Source organism: Astyanax mexicanus, chromosome 13 (assembly GCF_023375975.1).
Source record: "Astyanax mexicanus isolate ESR-SI-001 chromosome 13, AstMex3_surface, whole genome shotgun sequence".
Taxonomy (NCBI): Eukaryota; Metazoa; Chordata; class Actinopteri; order Characiformes; family Acestrorhamphidae; genus Astyanax; species Astyanax mexicanus.
The window spans coordinates 4,176,776-4,202,343 of record NC_064420.1 but is presented as its reverse complement, the minus strand read 5'-3'; the positions used below and the strand labels follow the sequence as shown (position 1 = coordinate 4,202,343).

At 38.4% G+C, this 25,568-nt stretch overlaps 1 protein-coding gene and 2 long non-coding RNA genes across 3 annotated transcripts in view; 1 reads left to right on the top strand and 2 right to left on the bottom strand.

The window, feature by feature from the left end:
- The window catches only part of LOC125780592 (uncharacterized), a 70,902-nt gene extending 65,769 nt beyond the window's left edge, over positions 1-5,133 (top strand). The window contains exon 5 of the long non-coding RNA XR_007423858.1: positions 4,726-5,133. This is a non-coding gene — a long non-coding RNA (uncharacterized LOC125780592). The remainder of the gene's footprint in view (positions 1-4,725) is intronic.
- LOC125780593 (uncharacterized) overlaps positions 1-25,568 on the bottom strand; it is a 241,396-nt gene that overhangs the window by 140,964 nt on the left and 74,864 nt on the right. The window lies entirely within an intron of this gene.
- Positions 6,689-13,106, bottom strand: zfp64 (zinc finger protein 64 homolog (mouse)). Its single transcript, XM_007258780.4, has 6 exons — positions 12,822-13,106; positions 11,440-11,595; positions 10,510-10,656; positions 10,348-10,410; positions 9,185-9,436; positions 6,689-8,432 (listed from the first exon to the last, which is right to left on the bottom strand). The coding sequence occupies exons 1-6, from the start codon at positions 12,841-12,843 to the stop codon at positions 6,919-6,921; spliced, it is 2,154 nt and encodes a 717-aa protein (XP_007258842.3). The 5' UTR covers positions 12,844-13,106; the 3' UTR covers positions 6,689-6,918.

Genomic DNA, 25,568 nt, shown 5'->3' with positions numbered 1-25,568 from the left:
GGAAAATGAAATCCACATCTTCATAGTTGTCAGAAGTTGTCAGAAGAGGGGAGTATGAAGTGCTGTAAGATTTTGTAGGGAACTGGACAGTGGACCAACACCAGCAGATGACAGACATGTCTCTCTAAACCAAACCATCACTGATCATCAGTAAATTTTACATTTCATTTCAAGAAATCAGGGCAGCAGAGTCTGGAGGGAGAGTGGAGAGACACACAGTCCAAACTGCTTGAGGTCTAGTGTGAAGTTTCCACCAATCAGTGATGGTTTGTTTGGAGAGAAATGTCCATCATCTGCTGGTGTTGGTCCACTGTGTTTTATCATCAAGTCTAAAGTCAGTGCAGTGTTTTTGTGTTTTCTTACAAAATCTTACAGCACTTCATGCTTCTTCTCTCTGCTACTGACAACTTTTATAGAGATGCGGATTTCATTTTCCAGCAGGACTTACTGCTGGCACACTGCCCACACTGCCAAAAGTACCAATAGGTCTTATACATATAATATTCTAATGTTCTGAGACACTGATTTTTGGGTTTTCATTGGATGTAAGCCATAATCATCATCAACAATAAAATAAATAAACGCTTAAAATAGATCACTCTTTTTTTTTTTTAAATAAAGTAACTTTTCAATGATATTCCATTTTTTTGAGATGCACAAGTAAGTTAAATTAAACATAAGAAACACTGTGACTTGCATGCATCTAGCCATTTATTATGTAAGCTAATTTTGCCAAATAAGCAGATCCTCAATTCTTTTTTTCCAATATTTACTATTTTATTCTAATTAAATTATGGTTTATTGGGTTTCATATGGATTTGGACCGAAGGCATCGACTCTGAAACACAGGATCACTTTTCTAATCATATTTGCAGATACAGCACCAGTCAAAATTTGGACACACCTTCTCATTTAGTGTTATTCTTTCTTTATTTATATTTATTTATTTTCTACATTGTAGATTAATATTAAAGACATGAAAACAATAAAGGGACACATATGGAATGGCTTAGTAAACAGTAAAAAACAGTGTTTTTTTTTTTCCTCCACAATCTCCTGATCTAAACCTGATCAACTGAGATGGGTAACTTTCCATTTTCATGAAGACACTGAGATCTGTCCTCAAACATGAATCTATAGCTTTAGTATAGTCTTTAATATTAAAGTTACAATGTAAAAAAAAAAACACACATCGAATGAGAAGAGGTGTGTCCAAACTTTTGGCTGGACTGTACACAGATATTTAGACATAATTGGAGATATATTTATAAAATGTATTAAACTCCACTGAAAGGACTTTAATGTTTTTTTTTTTTTGGTGATGAAACTGGCTCTCATCAGGACCACCCCAAAAAAAGAAAAGCAAGAGTTTCCTCTGTTACACAGGATAAGTTAATCAGAGATCCCCAGATAAGTATTTTGGTTTGTTTAACACTGTTTATAAGTTACTACATGGTTCCTTATGTGTTCCTTCATAGTCTGGATCACTACTATTCATTTACTATGTAGGAAAAAATAAAAAAATTAAAACATTGAATAAGAAGGTGTGTCCAAACTTTTGTACTATATGTTTTGGACAGCTAAAACAGCCTGGGGTCAAACTGACCCCCAAAATAATCTGAGGGTTAACACCCCCTCTTATTGGCTGTGTGACAGTGCAGGTTACTCAAGGTTTCCTAAACACTCTGTTCTCATAAATGTAGATTTCTGAGCGAGCGGTTCTGAGCCGGACGGAGAGATGAAGTCTGATAGCTTAGCTCAGGCTGAGAAAGAGTTATTTTTCCACCACAAGATACCACACGATAAGCAGCGATCCTGATAAATCAGATACATGCAGTGCGATTACTTTCATATGTCTGTCTGAACTGCTGAAATCTGCATGTTTAGGGACTGTCTGATGTGAAACTGTAGCAGGGTCTGGTTGTTGTTCTCACAAACAGGACTTCCACAGACTAATGGCTAATAAAATACGTACCATTTTCCATTGGTATTGGTAAAAGTAGTGGATCCTGTAGTGGGTGGGGTCCATAATTTAATTTTTAGTCCTCTGGTCTTCAGAGCAGAGCAGAAACATGTTTAATATTAACCACTCAGTTTCCTGTAGTGTGGGGTGGAGCCGATTGGTGGTAAACGCTGACATCAGATCAGTATATACACAGTAAAACTGAAAGTGTTAAATTAACTATTACTAGCAAAGGTGTTCCAGGGTCAGTTTGACCCGGTGCAGGTTTAATTATCCAATAAATATTTATTACTTACTCCATTACTAATTATTTTATCAATATTTAGTGATATGATGTTCCTTACCTCTAACAGGTAACAGTTTAATTAGGATAATTAACTTGATTTTCATAAAAAAAATGTTTAAACTACTTTTAATGTTTTACTACTTCATTACTTTTGATAGACCATCGTAAAAAACACAATAGTTTTACATAACATTGAAACATAAAATTGCAATTTTGTTTTAGTTTTGCAAATATGCAAATATGTGCGATGATCCATTATTATATTATATGTTGATTAAAACTAATTAAAGCAGGCAGAAAAGTTTCGTACTGAATAAATACTTCTAAATATTTTTCCTAGATCTTCAAACTTTAAAACTTGACAATTTGAGGGTTAATTTAGTTTAGTTTAGTCGAGGCTTAAAACAAGAAAAAATACTATGTGAATCATTTAGGTGCTCTTATCTGAGAAGCCGTTAACTTGCGGTTTCTGTAGCTTTCTTTTCTGCGGCAATCCTGATGAGTGCCAGTTTCATCATAACGTTTTTGATGGTCTTTACGGTGACTACACTTGAGGATACTTTCTTGAAGTTCTTGAAATGTTTTGTATTGACTGAGCTTCATTTCTTCAAGTTATTTTGTTTCTTTACTTAGTTGAGTAGTTGTTGCTTCTCATAATATGGATTAGAACGTTACTCTGTAAATAGAGCTATTTACTGTATACCTGTAACTCTACCTCTTCACTACTTTACAACTGATGCTCTCAAACACATTATTAAGTGCCAGAAATTCAAGAAGCTTTCGCTCAGGTTCAATTGGTACTTTGTTTGGCACAGTGTTGGCAGTGTGCCAAGTCCTGCTGGAAAATGAAATCTGCATCTGCAGCAGAAAACACTGCACTGACTTGATGTTACACAGTGGACCAACACCAGCAGATGATGGACATGTCTCTCCAAACCATCACTGATTGGTGGAAACTTTCTCCAGACTCTGCTCCCTTGATTTACAAATGAAATGAAGAATCTACTGATGGTCAGTGATGGTTTGGAATATGTGGAAGAGTGCGCACAGGGATTAAATTTGGTCTTAAATTTGTGTTAAACACCTCAAATTCCTGGCAAAGGGCCTCTCAGGACACGTAGAGAGAGAGAGAAAGAGAGAGAGAGGGATAGAGAGAGAGAGAGGGAGAGTAGAAGGTCAGTGCTGAGCTGCTAACGCTATTAGCAGTGACGGAAAAATCAATGCTCACTCGCTCCTCAGAGAGACCCACTCAGATGGAGTTTTCGCTTCCGTGCAGAAACCTCACAAAAAAGACAGGGCAGGAGACAGTGACAACAAGGTCACCAGATATCGACTGTTTTCAACGCAGGGCCTCTGCTTTCAGAAATATGAGGAAATTGACTTAAGTCTAGGGAGCTCTTATTGCGGACATCTTGAAGCACAATTCAGGCCGCCAAGTTGTGCTAATAGCTCTGACAAATATATATATATATATATATATATATATATATATATATATATATACTGGGATAACTTGACCTGACTGACCAAAACCACCAAATAACAGCTGGAGCTGATGTCCACACTACAGCATCTCTTAATTTATGGGGCCAAAGAGTCTAAAAGAGGAGAGGGTGCGCATTTCAAGCTCAGAAAATCGGGCAAAAGAGTCTAAAAGCGGAGAGGGTGCGCATTTCTAGCTCAGAAAATCGGGCCAAAGAGTCTAAAAGCGGAGAGAGTGCGCATTTCTAGCGCAGAAAATCGGGCCAAAGAGTCTAAAAGCGGAGAGAGTGCGCATTTCTGGCGCAGGAAAACGGGGCAAAGAGTCTAAAAGCGGAGAGGGTGCGCATTTCTAGCGCAGAAAAACGGGGCAAAGAGTCTAAAAGTTGCCGTAATTAAGGAGTTTAATATTAAGAGACATCATGAAATGAAACATCAATTTGAAAAATCTTAGTTTACACAACACTGTCAAAGATAAAGATAGTAAGTCAAGTAAAATGGTGTGTAAATGAAATAATCAGGAAAAATGTATTATTTAAAGTGGTATATTTCATTATTTGTTTTATTATAGAGTCTGTGGCCCGTGACTTTAAATATATTTCTCCTTCTGGCCCCCAACAAAAAAAGTTTGGACACCCCTGTCTTAGAATGTGCATTAAATTAATTAATATTAATATTAAATTTACAATGTAACTGTGATACAAACAAGATAGGAAGCACATTGAATAAGAAGAGATGTGCCCACTTTTCAAAGTCAAAGTCAAAGTCAAAGTGGTTTTTATTGTCATTTCAGCTATATACAGAGTACACAGTGAAACGAAACAACGTTCCTCCAGGGACCATGGTGCACATAAACACAGTGTAGACAGAACTAGTATTATTTCACTAGTATTATTTATATATATATTTTGGATGGTGACGACTCTTGTTGTTTGTAAGGAATCTTCAGTTTAATGGGAGTTGTGGGAGTTGTTGTCTCTCTCTCTGTCTCACACAGGTGCTCTTGTCAGCAGCATCCTCAGCCTGTGAGAGGAAGAGGCCGTGTGCATTATCTGCATGGACGAGCTCTGTGTGAAGGTGCAGTCATGGCGTGTGGCACGGGAAGCGGTCTGCTGCGACTCCGGTGGTCAGGAAAACGCAGAGGCAACGCACCACATTCATATTTCATGTCTTTGTCTCTGCATCTCTGCAACTGCCTGAGAGATGTTATCTGGTAACTGTCACAGGAAATAAGATTATTCACACATGTGCCAGAGCGCAGACACAGACTAACTGTTCGAGTGTGGAGATGAAGTAAGCTATCAGCGCTGCAAATCTGGGCCTCTAGTGGGTTTCAATTTCTGTAAGGCTGTATTGTGTCTAATTTAATGTCTGACGATGTGACTATATGTTACTACTTCATGTTAAAGGTGTTAAAAATGAATTAAACACTGAAAAATGGCTTTAGTCCATCAGATTAGAAACATAATTGATCTATTTTGAGTTTTTTTTTTCTTTTATTGTTGATAATTATGGCTTTCAGCCAGTGAATGTATGAAAATGCTGCTGGAAAATGAAATCCCCATCTCCATAAAAGTTGTCAGGGAAGCATGAAGTGCACTTCCTGAGAAACTTCACACTAGACCTCGAGCAGTTTGGACTGTGTGTCTCTCCACTCTTCCTCCAGACTCTGCTCCCTTGATTTTCAAATGAAATGTAAAATGTACTGATGATCAGTGATGGTTTGTTTGGAGAGTCATGTCCATCATCTGCTGGTGTTGATCCACTGTGTTTTATTATCAAGTCTAAAGACAGTGCAGTTTTGTTTTCCCACAAAATCTTACAGCACTTCATACCTTACAGCTTCCCTCTGCTACTGACAACTTTTATGAAGATGTGGATTTCATTTTGCAGCAGGATTTGGCACACTGCCAAAAGTACCAATTGGTCTTATATAATATTCAAATTTTCTTAGACAATGATTTTTGCGCTTTTTATTGGCTGTAAGCCACAATCAACAACATAAAAAAATTATTTTAAATGCTTTAAATAGATCACTCTGTGTGTAATACATCTATATTATATAATATAATATATTATAAAATAATAGGAGTGATGAGGGGAGAGAACATGGCTTTTTGTGCTCTCTCTTTGACTCCGGCTGCTGATGCCAAAGCAGCATAACCCACACTATTCGAACCAGCGAACATTGGATAATAGTGGTAGCACCTTAGTCGGCTGGACCACTCAGTTCCATTATAAATAAATATGCTGAGCTATGGAATAATCTCAACATATATATATATATATATATATATATATATATATATATATATATATATATATATATATATATATATATATATATAAAACACACATTAGCACTGGCATCCTGTGAACAAACAAACACTGTTTGCATTTCACTGACTTCTGGTCTTATGTAGTAAAGTAGACCCCCTATAATCAGCATTCCAACAGATCTTTATCGCCACCTTTAGGGGAGAATTGAGAACAGTGTGAACCCACAATGCTTCATGTTTTGTCTAATTAACAGGCATTTCAGACCTGCAACACAGGACAAGGAAATGTAGGGCTAGTCTTGAGGTAAATAAGATTTAGAAATGGCTGAAATAACAAAACAAATGCAGAGCTTTTAGACTTTCTCAAATAATGCAAAGAAAACAAGCTCATATTCATAAGGTTTTCATAGAGTTTAGTAATCAATATTTGGTGGAATAACCCTGGTTGTTAATCACAGTTTTTTGTTTCTTGTTTCTTGGCATCATGTTCTCCTCCACCAGTCTTACACACTGCTTTTGGATAACTTTATGCTGCTTTACTCCTGGTGCAAAAATTCAAGCAGTTCAGCTTGGTTTGACCTCTTTGCTTGATTATACTCTATACAGGTTTGTTTAATTTGGTAAATATATATGATTCAGTTATTCTGAGGGTCCTGCTGTTTAAAATAAGGCACAGAGAGCTTGAAAAGTGCATGTGTAGTTTATTAAAAACACTGTTTATACACACAGTACCTTCAGCTAGTTCTCTGGGTGCTGCCATCTTTAAATAAAGTCATGATAATTCGCTTCAGCACAAACTAATATGTATCCCAATATAGATAGGATACCTGGTGTATCCTAAAAATGTTCACACTATATGAAACAGCAGATATGCAGACAGTTGCAGATATGTGATTTATTAATTTATTGGATCAGTCCTCGCTGTTGTCCGCTGTGTTAGAGTCTGAGAAGATATGACGGGGCGAGAGCTGGTATATGTGTGGCTGTTGATCTTGCGTTGAGATGGACAGAGGGACACTGTGCACAAGAAGAGTACTGGAGGGTTCCATTCCTAAACTGGTCATTACCAAACCAGGTGAGTCCTCACCTGGAACCCTGTTACCTGTGTGTTTGGGCATGTCCTGAGAAGGAGGCCTGTCCATGTCCAGAGAGAGTCCGAAGGCGGAGGAGTCTGACGCCGCGGAGACCGAGGAGTTTCCCTCAGTGACCACCGTGACCTCGTTACCTCCCTGCTGGATGAGAGCGTGGAGGCTGTCCAGGTCGGAGCAGGCTGCGATGAAGGTGTGGCCACTGTGGGAAGCTGAGGGGGCGGGGCATGTGCTGATGAAGCTCTGAGTGGGGTCTGTGGTCTGAGAGGAGATGCTGGTTGGGAGTAAAGTCTCTTGAAGTGGATTTTCTTCTTCACTGTGTCTGATATGAGCGAGCAGTACTGTCTGGTGGTCGTGGCCGCCTTCGACTGTCGTGTTGATGTGCTGGACTGGAGTTAACAGACTTACCTGCTGTATTACGGGGTTCAAAAGCACGTCTTGCCCTTCTGGACCGAGCAAGACTGTTCCAGGTTTAGACGAAGGCACGGCTACCGCCGCCTGGAGGAAAGCTGAAGCGCCTTCCTGACTTAGAGGAGGCGTGACGATGATTTTGAGCTGTGTGCTGCTAAAGGAAGGTATAGAGTTGTTAGAAACAGCCAGAGAAATATGTCTGGAGTCCTGCAGAGGCACTTTAGCTACGACTGTGGTTTGCGGCTGTAAATTAGCAGCTCTGTTCTGCTGCTGTAAGTTAATATTATTATTGTTATTATTGTTATTATTATTATTTTTACTGTGTTGCTTCTTATGACTGCGCAGCGAGTCCTCTCGTACAAACGAAGCGTCGCACAGGTTGCAGCGAAAAGCTCGAGTTGCCTCAAGCCTTGCCCTGTAACGTGAGCCGGGAGGTTTGGGCGACGCCCCCTGGTCGACTCTGCTCCCTCTACCTGTCTTCACCCTCCTCTCGGCTTTCTCCCCGTGGCATTTCCTCCTGTGGATAAGCAGGTTGCTGCGCTGCTTGCTGGAGAAAGTGCAGTGCTCGCACCTGAAAGGCCGCTCCTCCGAGTGCACGTGCTCGTGCACCTTGAGCGCCCCCTTGCTGGAGCATGAGTACGAGCACAGGCCGCACTGCAGCGGCTGAGCGGGCCGGTGTTGGCGTGAATGGTGGCGAAGGGCCGCTTTGGCCGAGCAGCGGAAGTCGCACTCCGGGCAGCTGTATGAGCCGGCCGCTCCGTGCTTCAGCTGCACGTGTGATTTCAGGTTGGCCTTCATGGCGCAGCGGTAGTCGCAGAGGTCGCACTTGTAGGGCTTCTCGCCCGAGTGCACGCGGCTGTGCCGCTTCAGGTCCGAGTTGATTTTGAATTTGGCGTCGCACTGGCTGCACTGGAAGGGGGCGTCTCCTGTCGAGGTGTGTGTGTGTGTGTGAGAAAAAAACAAAAGTTAATCAAAACTAGGTATCAGCTCTGATTTACAGAATCAGTTTAATTCCAATTAACAAGATCCCCATTCTATTTGATTCGATTCAATTTTTTGCTTCATTTAGGAATATTTATATTTTGGTGCCATCTATAGGCCAGGGTGGATAATGCACTTCAGGTCTGTCTCTATTATTGCGTTGAAAAGCACAGGTTTTTGTTTAAGATAATAAGGAGGAAATTGTTCAGAGTTTTGAAGGTTTATATTTATTTCAACATTTATTTGAACACTTTACTTTTTTTTTACCTTTTTACTGTTCTATTTTACTGTACTATTCTCTACCCTTGATTGTTTTGATGCCTTCATTTACAATGTAAAAACAAATAATAAAAAATAACATTTTTTACTGAAACTGGTAAATCATTAACAAATTTTATTTTGTTGCAGTATTATATTCTTAAATTAATAATGATAGGGGTGAAATAATTTTTTTTTTTTTGATTAGTCAACGATCACTTCTGCCATGTCCTCATCTCTTAAAGCATAAAAACAGCTGAACAACTTAGATTTAAAAGCCATTTAAAAGTCCAGATAATGTATAAACGTGAAAATTCTGATATCTGTGGTTGACTAATTTAAATAATTATTTTTGATTATATAAAACAAGTAATAATATATATATATATATATATTTTTTTTTACATAAGGAAGCACTTGTGTGTGTAAAGGCACTGACCTGTGTGTGAGCGCAGATGAACGGTGAGCTGGCTGGAGTTTCGGCTAGCGTACGGACAGATCTGACACTTGAACGGTCTCTCGTCGTAGTGGATCCGCAGGTGCTTCTTCAGGCTGCTGCTGTCGGCCGCAGCGTACGGGCAGTGCTTGCACTTGTGCGGCTTCTCCCCCGTGTGTGAACGGCTGTGCAGGTTCAGCTTGTCCCGCCGGCTGAACCTCTTGTGACAGAGCTCACACTCAAAAGGCCTCTCACCTGAACAGGAAAGCACAGTAATGATTAATATATTACAAATCATGCAGGTAAAATGTAGGCGTGAGAATTACAGGGCATCTGATGATAACTATAATATCACAATACTGTGATACTGCGATTCTAAATCTATCACAAGATAATTCTCTACAATATTTTTACAGCATCTGTGTTACTGAAGAGGATAAAATACTCCTAAATAATCAAATATAAGGAATTATAGATTTACTGGTGTCTGTTTTACAGAATTTTATTATTATTGGATCTTAATATTACAATTTTGTAAAATAGCCATTGACTGCCATACATATAGGCTAAAACTACACGCAAAAAATATATATTATACAAAAATATTTTAAAAATCGCCATTTGACACTATATATATCAATAATACATTGCAACCGAAAACTAGGGGTGAAAACATACATTGATAATGCGATATATATCACTATTTCAATTGTATCACATCTTATCAATAAGTGGCGTCAAATTTGGACTTAATAATCTCGCCTTTTGACTTACTAAAGTTATTGCTTCATTACTCCACATGGTGGCGCTATAATCAAATGAATAGGGAAATCTGCAGTGAAGAATATTAGTTATTCTGTGAAACTGACACCAATACATTCATCATTCTTGGTATGTTCTTATTTAGCAGAAATTGTATCCTCTTCAGTAATACAGATGCTGTGAAGTATTATAGAGAATATCTAACAATATATATATATATATATATATATATATATATATATATATATATATATATATATAGAGAGAGAGAGAGAGAGAGAGAGAGAGAGAGAGAGATTTCCACCTCTAATGAAAGAAACAATACAATATATCACTATATCAATATTTTGTCCCACCCCTAGTAAAATGTTGGTAATGATATAATAAAAGCAGAGATTTCTTACCAGTATGAGTTAGCATATGCCTTTCCATATCTTTCTGGCCGTACTGTGTTTTGAACGTACATCCTACCAGCAAATAATGCATTCAGAAAAAGCACACGCAAAAATAGTCAGGATTTACCCATTTTACCACATTGTCACATATATATGTATATTTATACTAACCTGTAAAGCAGCATACGTATCTTTTTTGAACCAGTGCAGGTTTGAGCTTTTTTGCGGGTGATTTCTGAGTTTTGGTCATCGTCTTCTTCACAACTTTCGACACGCATGTCTGAAATGCCTCCTCCAGAGCAAACCCTTGAATGGATTCTATGCAAAACACAAACCGTAAAGACAGTTTGCTTAAAAAGTTACCTTATTTCAGTAATTCAGTTCAAAATGTCAAAATCATATATTATAAAGATGTATTAAACACAGAGTGATCTATTTTAAGAGTTTATTGTTTTATTGTTGATGATTATGGCTTACAGCCAATGAAAACCCAAAAATCAGTGTCTCGAAAAATTGGATTATTATATAAAACCAATTGGTACTTTTGGCAGTGTGGGCAGTGTGCCAAGTCCTGCTGGAAAATGAAATCTGCATATTTATAAAAGTTGTCAGCAGAGGGAAGCATGAAGTGCAGATAGCACAGCTCTTTTAACCATCACTGATTGGTGGAAACTTCACACTAGACCTCGAGCAGCTTTGACTGTGTGTCTCTCCACTCTTCACCTCCAGACTCTGCTCCCTTGATTTACAAATGAAATGTAAAATGTACTGATGATCAGTGATGGTTTGGTTAAAGAGACATGTCATCTGCTGGTGTTGATCCACTGTGTTTTATTATCAAGTCTAAAGTCAGTGCAGTTTTGTTTTCCTGCAAAATCTTACAGCACTTCATGCTTCCCTCTGCTGACTCTAACCTTATGGAGATGTGGATTTCATTTTCCAGCAGGACTTGGACACACCTCTTCTCAGTCAATGTGTTTTCTTTCTTTAGAAAAAACGTAAATATTTAAATATATCCATATTTTGACCGGTACTGTATTTACCCCAGTTTTAGAATCACTGCTCATAAGACACTAGTCTTACTGCCGTGATCTAACCTACCAGCAGCTCCATGCGTTTGAGCTGATATCTCTGTTGTGGTAATCTGGCAGCCGTTTTGCTTGTGGGCAAGAAAGACTTCAAAATTGTTGTACTGCTGCTTACAGAAGCCACAGATGTGGATATCTGGGCTCACCTCCACCAGCAGTTGATTTATACCTGCAAAAAAATATAAGAGCAAATATTTTATTAGCCACGGACCTTTAGTCTCATACCTACTTAGAATTAATGGAGTTTATGAAGCTACTTGGAGTGTAAGGCTGCAACGATTAGTCGATAAAATTAGTAAACACTACTGTGCAATAATGGATAAAAAGACAGTGTTGTCTAGTTTTTTCACTTACAATTTACGATTAATGATTAGTCAATACTGAAATTTGGAGTCATTGTACCCAAGGGACAAGTCCAACAGTCAGTATAGGATGCTGGTAACCTTTGGGCCCTCAGGCGACACTGTCTAAAGGCCTAAAGATCACCAGCAAGCAATACTGACTGTCAGCCTTGTCCCTAGTGCCATTTTTATATGTTTAAGAGCATCAGTTGTAAAGTTGTGAAGAAGTAGAGTTGGTATACAGTAAATAGCTCTATTTGCGTAAGGTTCTAATCCAGATTATGAGAAGCAAGAACTACTTCAAGAAATGAAGGTTGAAATTTCAATAACTTTGAAAGTATTTCTCTGAAAAATTTGCTGACTCCACCCTCAGCTCAAATTTGAAAAAGGTAAAAAAAAATGGGAGGGGTAGTTTGGGAGGAGCACTGGGTGATGTATGGGTTTAGAGGCAGGACAGAAGGGAGAGCTGATTGGCTGAGCTGCAGAAGCAGCGCCTCTCTGATAGCGGTGAGACGCAGATTATTGGACGTCAGCAGGGATGTGTTATTATTGATTGTAGTATTGAAGTCAAAAATATAGTTTTTGTCAAGAAACAATGCTTCAAATAAGCACAAACATCTGCCAAGCAGTAGATTAAAGGACTTAAAACTGAGAAAATTATAACTTAGAATGTATTTTTACAAGCCAACAATGCACAGATGAAAATGTACAGATATAATAACTGAATATAAACTATATTTACAGAGTTTTAATTGGACTTTAGTGTGGTTGTAGGTTCTAAGCCTGTGCTCTGGGTTGTTCTGTGGGATGTCTGAGGTAAATATTAGTCAGATGAAAATGTACAGATATTTAAACTGTTTTTTAACTACATTTAAACTACATTTAAGGGGTTTTAATTGAGTTCAGTGTGGTTGTAGATAGTAAGCCTGGGCTCTGGGTTCTGTGTGGATTTTAGAGGTAAATATCAGTCAGGAGTGAGATACTGAGGTATATAATAAACACAGAGGAGAGTGTCGGAGTTTCTGAATGGCTGTAATGATTAAATCAGACTCACTCTCTCCGGAAAATGAAGCCATGAATCCGGCTGGAGTCGGTGTTTATATCAGCGAAGCGGGAGCGGAGCAGCAGCCGGACCCATGTGAGCGGCTCGGGGCCGCGGTGCTGAGCGGTAGGGCCGGGTGAGGAGCTCTGCGGGGAGCGGGGGAATCTTTCCAGCTCGGTATAAACTATAAAAGCTGTTTTTTGCTCTGAAAGTCATGCCGGGTCTGTTATCAACACTAGCGGCTCCTCAGCTCTCTCTGAACTCCGGTCTTCTTCTGCAGCTGATTAAACCGCACTGCGAGCTGCTGCCGCCCCCTACCGCCCGGAGTACACAACACCTCACACCTCAAACAGCTACAATCACATTATTAAATATTATTAAACATTATTAAAGCTTTAAAAACTATAGAAAACGTTCAAAAACTGACAGAAATAAAAGAAAAAAGCAGCAGTCAAAAAACAAGAATAAAATTATTTACCCTGCACGTCTTCCCAGACTACAACTACCTAAAAATTAAATTATAAATGCTATTTAAGGCATATTCCACAGAATTGGTGCCATTTCTGTCCTCAGGAAATTAGATGTATAAATGTGCACAAAGAACAACTTTTAAATACACTTCATTAATAAGCATTGCAATTAAAATAATATATGTAATTAAAATATTAATAAAAACTACTTAGAAAACTGAAAAAGTAGCATTTGTTACCTGCCCCCCACTCTCTAACTATGCACTTTACCACGAAATATAATTATTAAACTCCTTATTCAGAATTTTTTAAATTGTTGAGTGAGTCCAAATCCCATCTAATCATTTAAAAACAAATCATAAAAAATTCACAATATTTAAGTTAAATCTGGAACATTTTACAAGTCACGTCTACAACAGGAAGTGACATCAGCTGGTTCTTCTAAAGATCACGGGAAGCCCAACATTAACTTTCCTCATTTGTTTTTCTGTATATTTGATTTTATTGTAACTCTGAGTGAGGAGGTCAATCTTAACACTCAGTCCTGTTATCTTATCTTATGAAAATAAATTCAATAAGAAAATATATATAATATAAAATGAGCATGTATTTTTTTAAATATGCAAACTACTAACAATTAGTATTTATACTGTAATTGTAGTTTTCATGTTAAAAATAATACATGCTTCTTTATATTATATATATATTTTCTTATTGAATTTATTTTAATAGATTTGTTTTGATAAAAGCCAAACTATATTGACAATGATATCATTTTTAAAAGCAATAAAAGGGGAAAACATCCAAGGGGTGACACCTATTATGCTGTTTTTCTTTCACAAACTCCAATTTTTTTACAAACTCAACTATTTTATATTAGGTTAACACATACAAATTTAAATGGCAACCTTTACATTAAATCAAATTATAATAACAGCTTCTTTTTTATTGGCCCAATCTATTATTTGCTACCTACTACCTCGTATATTATAATCAACTGTCTGGCCTCTATGTTATAGGCTGTGAGAACAAGCATCATTTCCTGACCTACTAACTGAGAAACTTTTAACTTAAATTATTAAATTAAAGACAAGATTAATGCAAACCTATTTTATTCCCCTGACCATGCAACTGATAAAACGAATAAATAAAACAAAATAAATAAATACACTTACAATTTAGGCAAAATAACTAAAAGTTTTCAGTAAATGTTAATTAAAAATCCTAATTTAACCAGTTTCCTCAATAATTTAGGTGAATTCAACTTATCCAGGCTTACAGTGTACATGCAAATTGTTTAACGTTGTTGTACCTGGCAACCCAGCATCTTAAACCTAAATTGGATTATTTTATGGATAAGTTTATTATGTGTGAAGCATGAATCGTGTGACTGAATTTTGTATGAAAGCATGTATTAAACTGAGTGGAGGAAACTGGATCAGGACTTGGCCGGGGACTGTTGTGGGAAATGGGAAGTGTGCGTTGCGTCTTCACCAGTGCGGTGCTTTATTCCCCAGTGGAACAAGAACAACAATATGGAGGAGACCGGCCCTGTCACTTCATTTTAGCGCATTCGAGCTCGCCAGCTGTGTACAGCTGCTTAATGGCCACAGGCTGTCACAAAGCATCTACACAATCAGGGTTGCAGGAGGAATTTTTAATTGCAGGCAGACTTGTGGAGTTTACGCTGTAACGTCAGCGCGTGACCGGCAGGGGGCAGCCACGCCACACTGTGTGATTTTAGTGGAAGCCCTCGTAGGCCGTGCGTGCTGTTTGAGGCTGTGATGGTGGGATGGATCCAGGAGGGATAGATAGTGCTGAGAGCATCACTGGAGCAGACTGAGGCTGATCCAGTGCGCTGCTTCACTTATCATCATCGCTGGCGTTATTTTTGCATCAATACATTTTAATTGCATCCACACTTCTTTGTTAGCGGCCGCACTTCCGCTGAATCCGAGAAATGCCACGTTTACTTCTCCGGGTTGCATTTTGATGAAATATTTACATATCATTCTTAGTCACCTGAGGGCTTTCTGCTCAGGTCGTGATGAGGAACGGTCTGAGTAATCTTACTCATCATTAATTTATGTCTTTCTGTTTCTTATGCAGGAATTTGGAGGGAGCTCATTATTGGGCAGCTGCTGTGGTCGACTGCAGGACAGCGCTCTTACAGTAATGCAGCAAAGGCCTCTTGTAGTGAGTGAGGATATGTTTTAAAAATATTTTTCTTATTCTCCAACACATAAATGAAATATATTACACATACAGGGGATGGAGAATGAAACTGAAACACCTGGTTTTAGACCACAATAATTTATTGTCCCGACGGACAGTTCTGGTTAGCACCCGAACATCCCTTTCAGACAGCTTCCTCTTACAGCGTCCACAGTTAATCCTGTTGGATGTGGTTGATCCTTCTTGGTGGTATGCTGACATTACCCTGGATACCGTGGCTCTGGATGCATCACAAAGACTTGCTGTCTTGGTCACAGATGCTCCAGCAAGACGTGCACCAACAATTTGTCCTCTTTTGAACTCTGGTATGTCACTCATAATGTTATAGTGTGCATTGCAATATTTTGTGCTCTTACCCTGCTAATTGAACCTTCACACTCTTACAGCTCTTACTGGTGCAATGTGCAACTAATGAAGATTGGCCACCAGGCTGCTCCAATTTAGCCATGAAACCTCCCACACTAAAATGACAGGTGTTTCAGTTTCATTGTGCACCCCCTGTATATGTCCCTATATCAAGAATATATATTTTTTTCATTTTACATTTTACATGTGTTTCATGCAATATGATACGGCACACTTCTAACTGAGATATTAAAAAATACAAGAGTTTTATCAGATTTGTAACGGAAGTTAATGTTCCACAGTGTCATGATACTATTTGGAATAATGCGCTCCAGATATTTCCATATATCCAGGATTAAAGTGAAATAAATGAAACTTGACAGATATAATCTGTATCTGGTAGATATATAATAGAAAATGAGAACAGTGTAAACTCTGCTAACTCATCCATTTCCCCTTATAAAGCTATGAGTCGTCAAATATGTCAAATATGAGGTTTTTATTTTGTTGGTGAAGGAGAAGACATTTATACACGTATCAATGTGCAGCATGTGAGATGGGGTTTCAGGGACAGATTGTGGGTTCACATTACACGCAAAAAATCGGATTGGAGCAATGTGGCTTGTAATGTGAACGCAGCCTTAGTCTGAAAACAAACTAAATTTTGTATTTAATGATCTCAAAATGGAATTTTTCTCCTTTTACATTACATTACTCCTTTACTTTTATACTTTAAGTAGTTTTGAAACAACATTTTTACACTTTTACTTAAAGAGTAAAAAGCTTGAATTAAAACAAAAGTATTTTAAACCCTAATATCTATACTTCTACCTACAGAATAATGAAGTGAATAATTTTGACACCTTTGCACTGCAGTATGACAGTATGAAAAAAGTGAGTACCGCTTAAATCTACTTGTTACTGAGTTCTTGTGCAACAATTTGGATTGCAATTGTGATTGCCTGCAGACAGCTGTACACAGGTAATTATTTCACAAGTAACTTTTGTAACTCCCAGGCGTTGGCTGATCTGCACAGGGCGTAGTGGAAACATAAAGCACTTTTTAAACCAAATAGAAATGATGCAGCGGTGTGTTCCGAACACAATGCGGAATAGTTCATATTTTCTTTTATTTGCTCTTACCCGTGCGCGAGCGGTGACATACTGCTCTTACTGTGTACATTAGCAGCCATGCGGCAGATGGGAAAGCAGATTTAATCAACATATTGTCAAACAAATATTTCAAAAAAGAGCAGGAGAGCTCCCCGCAGGACCATTTTTAACAATCTATTAAAGTTCTTGTCGTTTTAAGTTTCCATAATTCCTCAACATCCCGTAAACAGATGTTATTCAATGTTAACATTATTAGTCAAACGGTCCTGTTTGCCTGGTGTTTATGGAAAAAGAGGACGAAGACGGAGCCTGTTTGAACTTGCTGTCCTCCGTCCCCGCAAATACAACAACAGATAAAAAGTGTTATCTCTAATGCTGAGCTACGATGAATGGAACGCTTGACAATGAGGATGAGAGGGAGGAGGGGAGGGGGGGAAATAAAGAGGAAGGGGGTAAAAAAGCTTAATAAATAAGCCCCTCCCTTTCTTCCCAGCCTTTATCCCAGTTAATATCAATAGTTAGAATAATAACAACAATATTAAAGCTATTAAAACTCTGTTCAAATACATATTAAACATACAGCGACTCACAAAAGCAGCACATCAAGAGTTTTCAGCTTTAAAAAAAAAAAAAAAAAAAAAGATGAAGGAGAAGAAGAAGTGAGATTTGAGATTGCATTTGGCAGCCTGATATGTTTATGACAAATGGAGAGCCGGGAGAGGATGTTCTGAATTTGTTCTGATGTTTGGTCGGAGCCGCATGACAAATTATACACACATGTAGAGTATGAAATTCCTGCAGTCAACAGCTGCCGTCATTGAATCAGATAAAACAGACAATGTCTGGGAAACATCACATGCCTCTGACCCTGTCTACATGATTGCACAAAGAGATGGAACACACACACACTCTCTTGCACACATACACACACACACACACACACGTTTGCCCCCACCCCTTTCTTGCAAACAGACACTCAAATTTACAGGCGCACTAGTGCGCACAAAAAACACACACAGGGAGAAACTTGTTTTTATATAGTGTCAGAGCATAGGGTCATAAATATGTCTTATACAGTATGTTTATGTAAAAAAATATATACAGGCTTCTAACCCTAAACCAGGCCCATACCCTAAAGGGCCCCTAACCTCTTTTTTTCCTTTTCCTATTCCTATTATTCAGGTCTATTTATGATTTTGGTGCATTCTTGCTAATTGCTAATTCTTGGTACAGTAAATGTGTTTTTTGTATTTTGTGACATTACGAAAAACAGTAAAGTCTAAAAAAAGTTGCAGCTTAGTTGTCTCAGAAAATTAGAATATTATATAAGACCAATTGGTACTTTCTGCAGTGTGGGCAGTGTGCCAAGTCCTGCTGGAAAATGAAATCTGCATCTCAAAAAATTTAAATATTGTAATATTATTTAGGGGCCATGTCGCCCACCCCTAGCGACGAGTTAATGGGAAGAGAACTAAGGTTAGAGGAGAGCTAGCTAACGTTAACGGGAGAGAACTAAGGTTAGCATAGAGCTAGCTAACATTAACCGCGAGCTAGCTAACGTTAACGGGAGAGAACTAAGGTCAGCATAGAGCTAGCTAACATTAACGGCAAGCTAGCTAACATTAACCGCAAGCTAGCTAACGTTAACGGGAGAGAACTAAGGTTAGCATAGAGCTAGCTAACATTAACCGCGAGCTAGCTAACGTTAACGGGAGAGAACTAAGGTCAGCACAGAGCTAGCTAACATACTAACATTAGTGGCTAAGGAGCTACATTACCAGGGATAAAACTAGGGTTAGCAGGGAGCTAGCTAACATTAGCAGTGAGCTAGCTAACATGCTAACATGTTCTGCATCACAATGGAACAAAATTGATAAAGAAAAGTGATAACAAATGGGAAACGTTAAGTTTTAATTTCCAACACAATAAATTATTTTCTACTTAAGAAGTTAACAACATTTTATGACCTAAGATCATGATTTATTGTGTCCCAAAAGACGTATAAAAACCCACAAAAACACACACACACTCACACACACACAGCACATGGCAGATCTGGGTTGATTGTCTGGGCCAAGTGATGCACATGATATGATATCCAGCTTCAGAGCTAAAGAACTGGAGGGACACCCAGCACAAGTTAATCACTCCCGACAACGTTCTCTACTCACAACCGTGTTTAAAAGACTAAATTTGACATTTAAATCCACTGGGGGGTTTCTGTATCTACAGGGAACGAGCGTATCTTCGGCACACGCAGGACGCTGGATGCCAGATCCTGAAAAAAAAGAAAAATTAATAAATAAATAAAAATTAAACCAATTTAGAGTACTGGTTACAACCCAAGAAATGGCTTAAATCACAGATCACTTCAAAAAAACAGAGCTTCTCACAGAGAAACCTTATGTTCCACTAAAATCCATCTGTTTATTTGTATTTAACTCTTTTAAATGCTCTGCTTCATAGGAAGGATATGAAACACAGCTTCAGTTATTTCAGTAATTCAGTTCAAAATCTAAAACTCGTCTATTGTATACAGTAAATGTATTAAACACTGTGAGTGAACTATTTTAAGTGTTTATTTATATTTATTTATTTTATTGTTAATGATTATAGCTTACAGCCAATGAAAACACAAAAATCTGTGTCTCAGAAAATTTGAATATTATATTATAAGACCAATTGGTACTTTTGGCAGTACTGTGGGCAGTGTGCCAAGTCCTGCTGGAAAATAAAATCTGCATCTCCATAAAAGTTGTCAGCCGAGAGAATCACTGATTGTGGAACCTTCACTCTAGACCTCAAGCAGCTTTTTTTTCTTTTTACCTTCTTATTTTTTTTATTTATTGTGTCTTTTTATTTATCTAATTTTATGTTTTACCTTTTAGCCTTTTTATTTTATTTATTTAATTCATTTCATCCTTTTATTTTTTAGACTTTTTAAATGTATTATTATTATTTTATTATTATTATTATTATTATTATTATTTTTTTTTTAATTTATTTATTTTAGTTCCATCATTTACTTTTATATAATTGTGGTGTTATTTTAGTCCTCTATGTCTTTAATACTTTTTTTATTCAAATTATTTATCTCTTCGTTTTATTGCTTACATTTTAGCCTATCTGCGTATCTTTTTATTCTGAATTATTTTATTTCTTCTTAATTAAATCTTATATTGTTTGCTTTTTTATAATTTAAACTTATATTTCAGTCCCTTTAATTTTATAAATGCTTGGCTGCATTGAAAATGAGGGTTACCCTCAATGTATTACCGAGTGGAAATAAAGGTTGGTTGACTGATTAAAATTAAATGTAAAATTTACCGATGATCAGTGATGGTTTGGAGAGACATGTCCATCATCTGCTGGTGTTGATCCACTGTGTTTTATTATCAAGTCTAAAGTCAGTGGGGATGCGGCTTTCATTTTCCAGCAGGATTTGGCACACTGCCCACACTGCCAAAAGTACCAATTGGTCTTATTTATATAATATTCTAATTTTCTGAGACACTGATTTTTGGGTTTTCATTGGCTGTAAGCATCACAATCATAATCATCAACAATAAAAGAAATAAACGCTTAAAATAGATCACTCTGTCTGTAATACATCTATATAATATATGAGTTTCATATTTTTTTAAGATGCACTAGTGTGTATGTGTAGGCTGATGCCGGGTATGAGCTGTTTTGTTGTTCTGTCTTTTGCTTCAGTGATTTGAGGAGAATATTGTATGTAGCTCATCCACTCCAGGGCATGATCTGTGTCAGCGAGAGGCAGTGATAATGTTAATACACGGCCTGCTGAAGCCTCTAGACGTACCCTAAACACCCCCTGCTGGACTGTTCACGTCAGAACAATAACTCCAGAAACTTCTGAAAGAACACTTCTGCAGCATATCATCCCCAACTGTGGAGAATCAGCAGAGCGATAAGTCAGATTGGTTCTATTTAAACCCTTAGGCACTTAATCAGTTCATATATTGATGGTTTTAGAACTAGAAAAGTGTATAGAGTGCTGTGAAAATGTAGTTTTCCTTTTGTTTTTGCTTTTTATTATGCTTACATTTATCAGATTAACAAACACATTTTAACATCAGACAAATATAGCCTGAGTAAATACAAGAAGCACTTTTTAAAATGATGATTTCATTTATTAAGGGAAAAAAATCTATTCAAACCAACCTGGCCATTGCGAGGTCTATTTTCTAGTGTGTTTTGGGTCATTGTCCTGCTGCAGAACCCAAGTACGCCTGAGCTTAAAGTCATGAACTGATGGCCGGAAATTCTTCTTTAATATTTTCTGGTAGCGAACCAGGTCCTAAAGCACGTTCGGTATGATATTCTTTTTCTTGAATTATGTGTTAGTTTTACACCAGATGTAACGGGACACACAGTTTCCAAAAAGTTCCCAAAGTCTTGGGAATCATCTCGATGTTTTCTGGCAAATGTAAACCGAGTTGTTGTGTTGTTTTTGGTCTCTTTCTTATTACTGAATCATTACATTGACCTCAACTGACACAAGTTGAGTTCTGCAGTTCTTTAAATGTTGTTCTGGGTTCTTCTGTGACCTCCTGGATGAGTTGTCCATGCCCTTTTGGAGTAATTTCAGTTGGTCGGCCGGTCACTCCTGGGAAGGTTCACCAGTGTTCCATGTTTTCTCCATTTGTGAATAATAGTGAATCACTGTGGTTCTCTGGACTCCTAAAGCTTTAGAAATGACTCTGTAACCTTTTCCAGACGTAGATAGATTGATAGATGTAAATTAATTATTTTGCATTTACTCTATCTTTACTATACTTTATCTTTGTCTGATTTTAAGTGAAGTTTGATTTATAATATGAAAAATGTAAATATGATAAAAACTCTCTAACCTCTACCTCGAACACAGCCTGCAGCACTTAAAACAAAGGAATGGAACTGGATCGGGTTTAATTTTAATGGATTGATACCTGATCCTTTAAAAATATGCCTGGATCGTCCTCGGTCCTGATCTGCTGGCTTGGTTTGGGATATGCTTAGTCAAAAGTGATGGATGTTTTTCTATTTTGGTAGAATTATCTTTCTGACTAAACCATGCGTTTTCTCTCGTGTTCTCTATCAAAGAAATCAGAGAAATTCCTTTTTTGGAGAAGCACTTCCAGGCCACCAAGGTCTAGCCTGTTATTCCTGGCGCAACACAAGTGGGGGTAAGAGTACGGGGTTGTTATTGCATTTTCCATTTCAGAAATCTCCACACACCAGTCCAGCACCCATACCTTCTTTTTCTACAGTCGCGCCTTTGTAATGTGTGCAGCATGTGGTTTTACATTTGCTTCTTAAAAGCACTTACAGGCCACCATAGACTAGCCTGGCACCAAAGATGCTCTACCTGCAATCTCCTAGAATGCACCTCACACTGAGGTCACTTCTGTTCATGATTACATGACACTGCATACGGCACTACCAGGAAGCCAATCACCTTAATAATGATTTTACAGCTCGAAGTGGTCCGGTGATCTAAAGCTCTGCCACTATGATCGAGAGATCACTGGTCCGAAACACGTTCATGTAGCTTTCCATCAGCTGCCAGAGCCCTGAGAGAGCACAACTGGCCTTGCTCTCTCTCTCCGGATGAGTAGATGGCGCTCTCTTTTTCCTTATTAGGGTGATGTCGATCAGCACAAGACTGCATCTGTGAGCTGCTGTTTCAAAACCAAATCGCTGCGCTTTCCCCCTGTGATGCTACTCGGTAATGCTGAGACACCAAGATTTAAAGAGATAAAGTCTCTAAAGTCTTGTGTCTTGTTGGAAAATGCATGAAGGTCATTAGAAAAGATATACAGCTCTGGTAAAAAAATTAAAAAAAGTTTCTTTGATTTTACTAAATTGAAAACCTCTGAAAAATAATTAAGAGAAAGATGGATGATCACAAGCCATCAAACCACTAAACTGAACTGCTTGAATTTTTGCACCAGGAGTAAAGCAGCATAAAGTTATCCAAAAGCAGTGTGTAAGACTGGTGGAGGAGAACATGATGCCAAGATGCATGAAAACTGTGATTAAGTTAAACCTTTATGATTATGAACTTTTTTTTTGCATTATTTGATATTTCTGAAAGCTCTGCATCTTTTTTTTTTTTTTTTGTTATTTCAGCCATTTCTCATTTTCTGCATATAAATGCTTTAAGTGACAATATTTTTATTCGGAATTTGGGAGAAATGTTGTCTGTAGTTTACTCAAGCATATACTTATAAATAGTAAAATCAGAGAAGCTGATTCAGAAATTGAAGTGCTCTCTTCATTTTTTCCAGAGCTCTATATGTCAAAATTCAGTCTTTTTTAAGGCGGCACTTCCAGGCCACCAAGGTCTAGCCTGTTATTCCAGGCGTAACACAAAAGGGGGTAGGCTACAGCAGGTGGGATTTTTAGCTGTTTGACACTCTGCCAGCATAAAGTTCTGCTGTATTTACCCTGAGTGTAAAGAGATGTAAATGAACTACTTTTTGTGTGGCAAAATACAAATAACAAGCGAGGCCCAAACCACTCAGGAATAAGAGCCACACATATACACACACACATATACACACACTCTCTCTTTCTCACACGCTCGCTTGTCAGCGCCGGAGCGCGGCTCATAATTGGACGGAGGTGTTGGGAGATAATGAAGCCGGATCCCACACCTGCCACACCGCCGGGATTTCTCTTGACTGGCCACTTATATCTTCCGCAGTCCCTCTGTCTTAAGGGCAAGGGTGTGAGTACCAAACTAATGGGGGGATAAAAAAAACAAGGTGCTGTTGGGGAAGTTCCCTCCTAAGACTATCATACCCACCACTCACCCACCCACCAACCCAACCTACCACACACACACACACTCAGAAACACACACACCTTCCTTTAGCCTACAGGAGTCCCAAGATACCTTGTGGTGTCAAAAATGTTCAGATGGAAACGTGAAAAGTGCTGCGGCAGCGGATTTAGTTGGGGGGTATCTTTGTGAGGCGCGCTCTGAGACGCCGCTGTCTTTAGTGACAGCAGCATGTGCAGGATGAATGTGGCACGCCGAGAAGCTTTAGACGACTACCTGGAGGAGGTTCCGCAACTTAGAGACAAAGGGGATGGAGTAGCCCAGTTTACTGCAGGAGCAGCAGCTGGAGAACACACTCAGTCCACACTAAAGTGTTTTATTGTTAAAAACACTATATACAGTATACACAATGAAACTGAAACACCTGTCATTTTAGCAGCCTGGTGGCCAATCTTCATTAATTACACAGTATTGCACGAGTAAGAGCGTGTAAAAGAGTGTGAAGGTTCAATTAGCAGGGTAAGAGCACAGTTTTACTGCTCAAAATACTACAATGCACACTATAACATTATGGGTGACACACCAGAGTTCAAAAGAGGACAAATTGTTGGTGCACCTCTTGCTGTGGCGCATCTGTGACCAAGACAGCAAGTCTTTGTGATGCATCAAGAGCCACGGTATCCAGGGTAATGTCAGCGAGATACCGACCAACCACATCCAACAGGATTAACTGTGGACGCTGTAAGAGGAAGCTGTCTGAAAGGGAGGGATGTTCGGGTGCTAACCCGGATTGTATCCAATAAAAAACATAAAACCACGGCTGATCAAATCACGGCAGAATTCAATGTGCACCTCAACTCTCCTGTTTCCACCAGAATTGTCCGTCACCACTATAAATTATTGTGGTCTAAAACCAGGTGTTTCAGTTTCATTGTCCCACTTTAGCTAACTACCTCAAATAATATCTGCCTTGAGAACCCAGCTGTACATGGACCAGCACTCTGTTTATTTGCATGCTGTTGTTACTGTTCTATACCTGGCAAACTGAGGTGTGGAAATGGGAGTGGGGGAAATGAAGATTATTGTGATATACCCCTAGCTAACCCCTAGCTAACATTTTTTTTTCAACGTTAAATAAAAAAACTTTCTAGGAAAATCTGAAGCTACTTCCTGATGATTCTATGATTCTCTGTTTCTACAGAAAATATAATCTGCAGTATATTAGTCCTTTAAGTTTAGATCGTGAGAATTAAAGTCTAATAAAAGCATTGCAGTAAATTGCGACTCAGCTAAATGCCGTAATGTAAAATAATTCCTGGACAAGATTTTGGACTCCAGACCTAATCAAGGTAATTAAATGGCACTATCTTTAATGAAACCAGCGTAATAGAATAGCTAAAAAAAAAAACAGAGGTACGTTCCTGTACGTGTCTTTGATGCTCTAGAACGTGGATCAGTGGTTCTACGGCTTGCAGGACATCAGAATCAAATGGCCTTTTCGTCTAAAGGGGTTGAGAGAGATTGAGCAGACCCCGAATCAGCCTCTGATAATTGACTGGGTTTGTTTAATGGGAGATTAGCCACCTGTAGGCTGTGCTGTGGAACGGCCCCTATAGCGCTCAGGAAACACACACACAACTTCTACCCTCCTAAATACCACCCTGTCTGCTCCGCCATTTATGAGGGGTCAGTTATGCCGAGGCATGAATCAGTAGAGACAGCACCACATCGCCACGGCTGCTTTAAAGGCACGGTCTCAAAGGTTACGCTGGTATTATGCAGTTTATATATATATATATATATATA

Excerpts from the sequence above, each read along its gene's own strand:
- zfp64 (XM_007258780.4), bottom strand. The coding sequence starts at position 12,843 with ATGGCTTCATTTTCCGGAGAGA. Across the intron at positions 11,596-12,821 it reads GGCTTCATTTTCCGGAGAGA|GTATAAATCAACTGCTGGTG; the intron begins GTGAGTCTGATT and ends ATTTTTTTGCAG. Across the intron at positions 8,433-9,184 it reads TCATCTGCGCTCACACACAG|GAGACGCCCCCTTCCAGTGC; the intron begins GTCAGTGCCTTT and ends ACACCTCGACAG.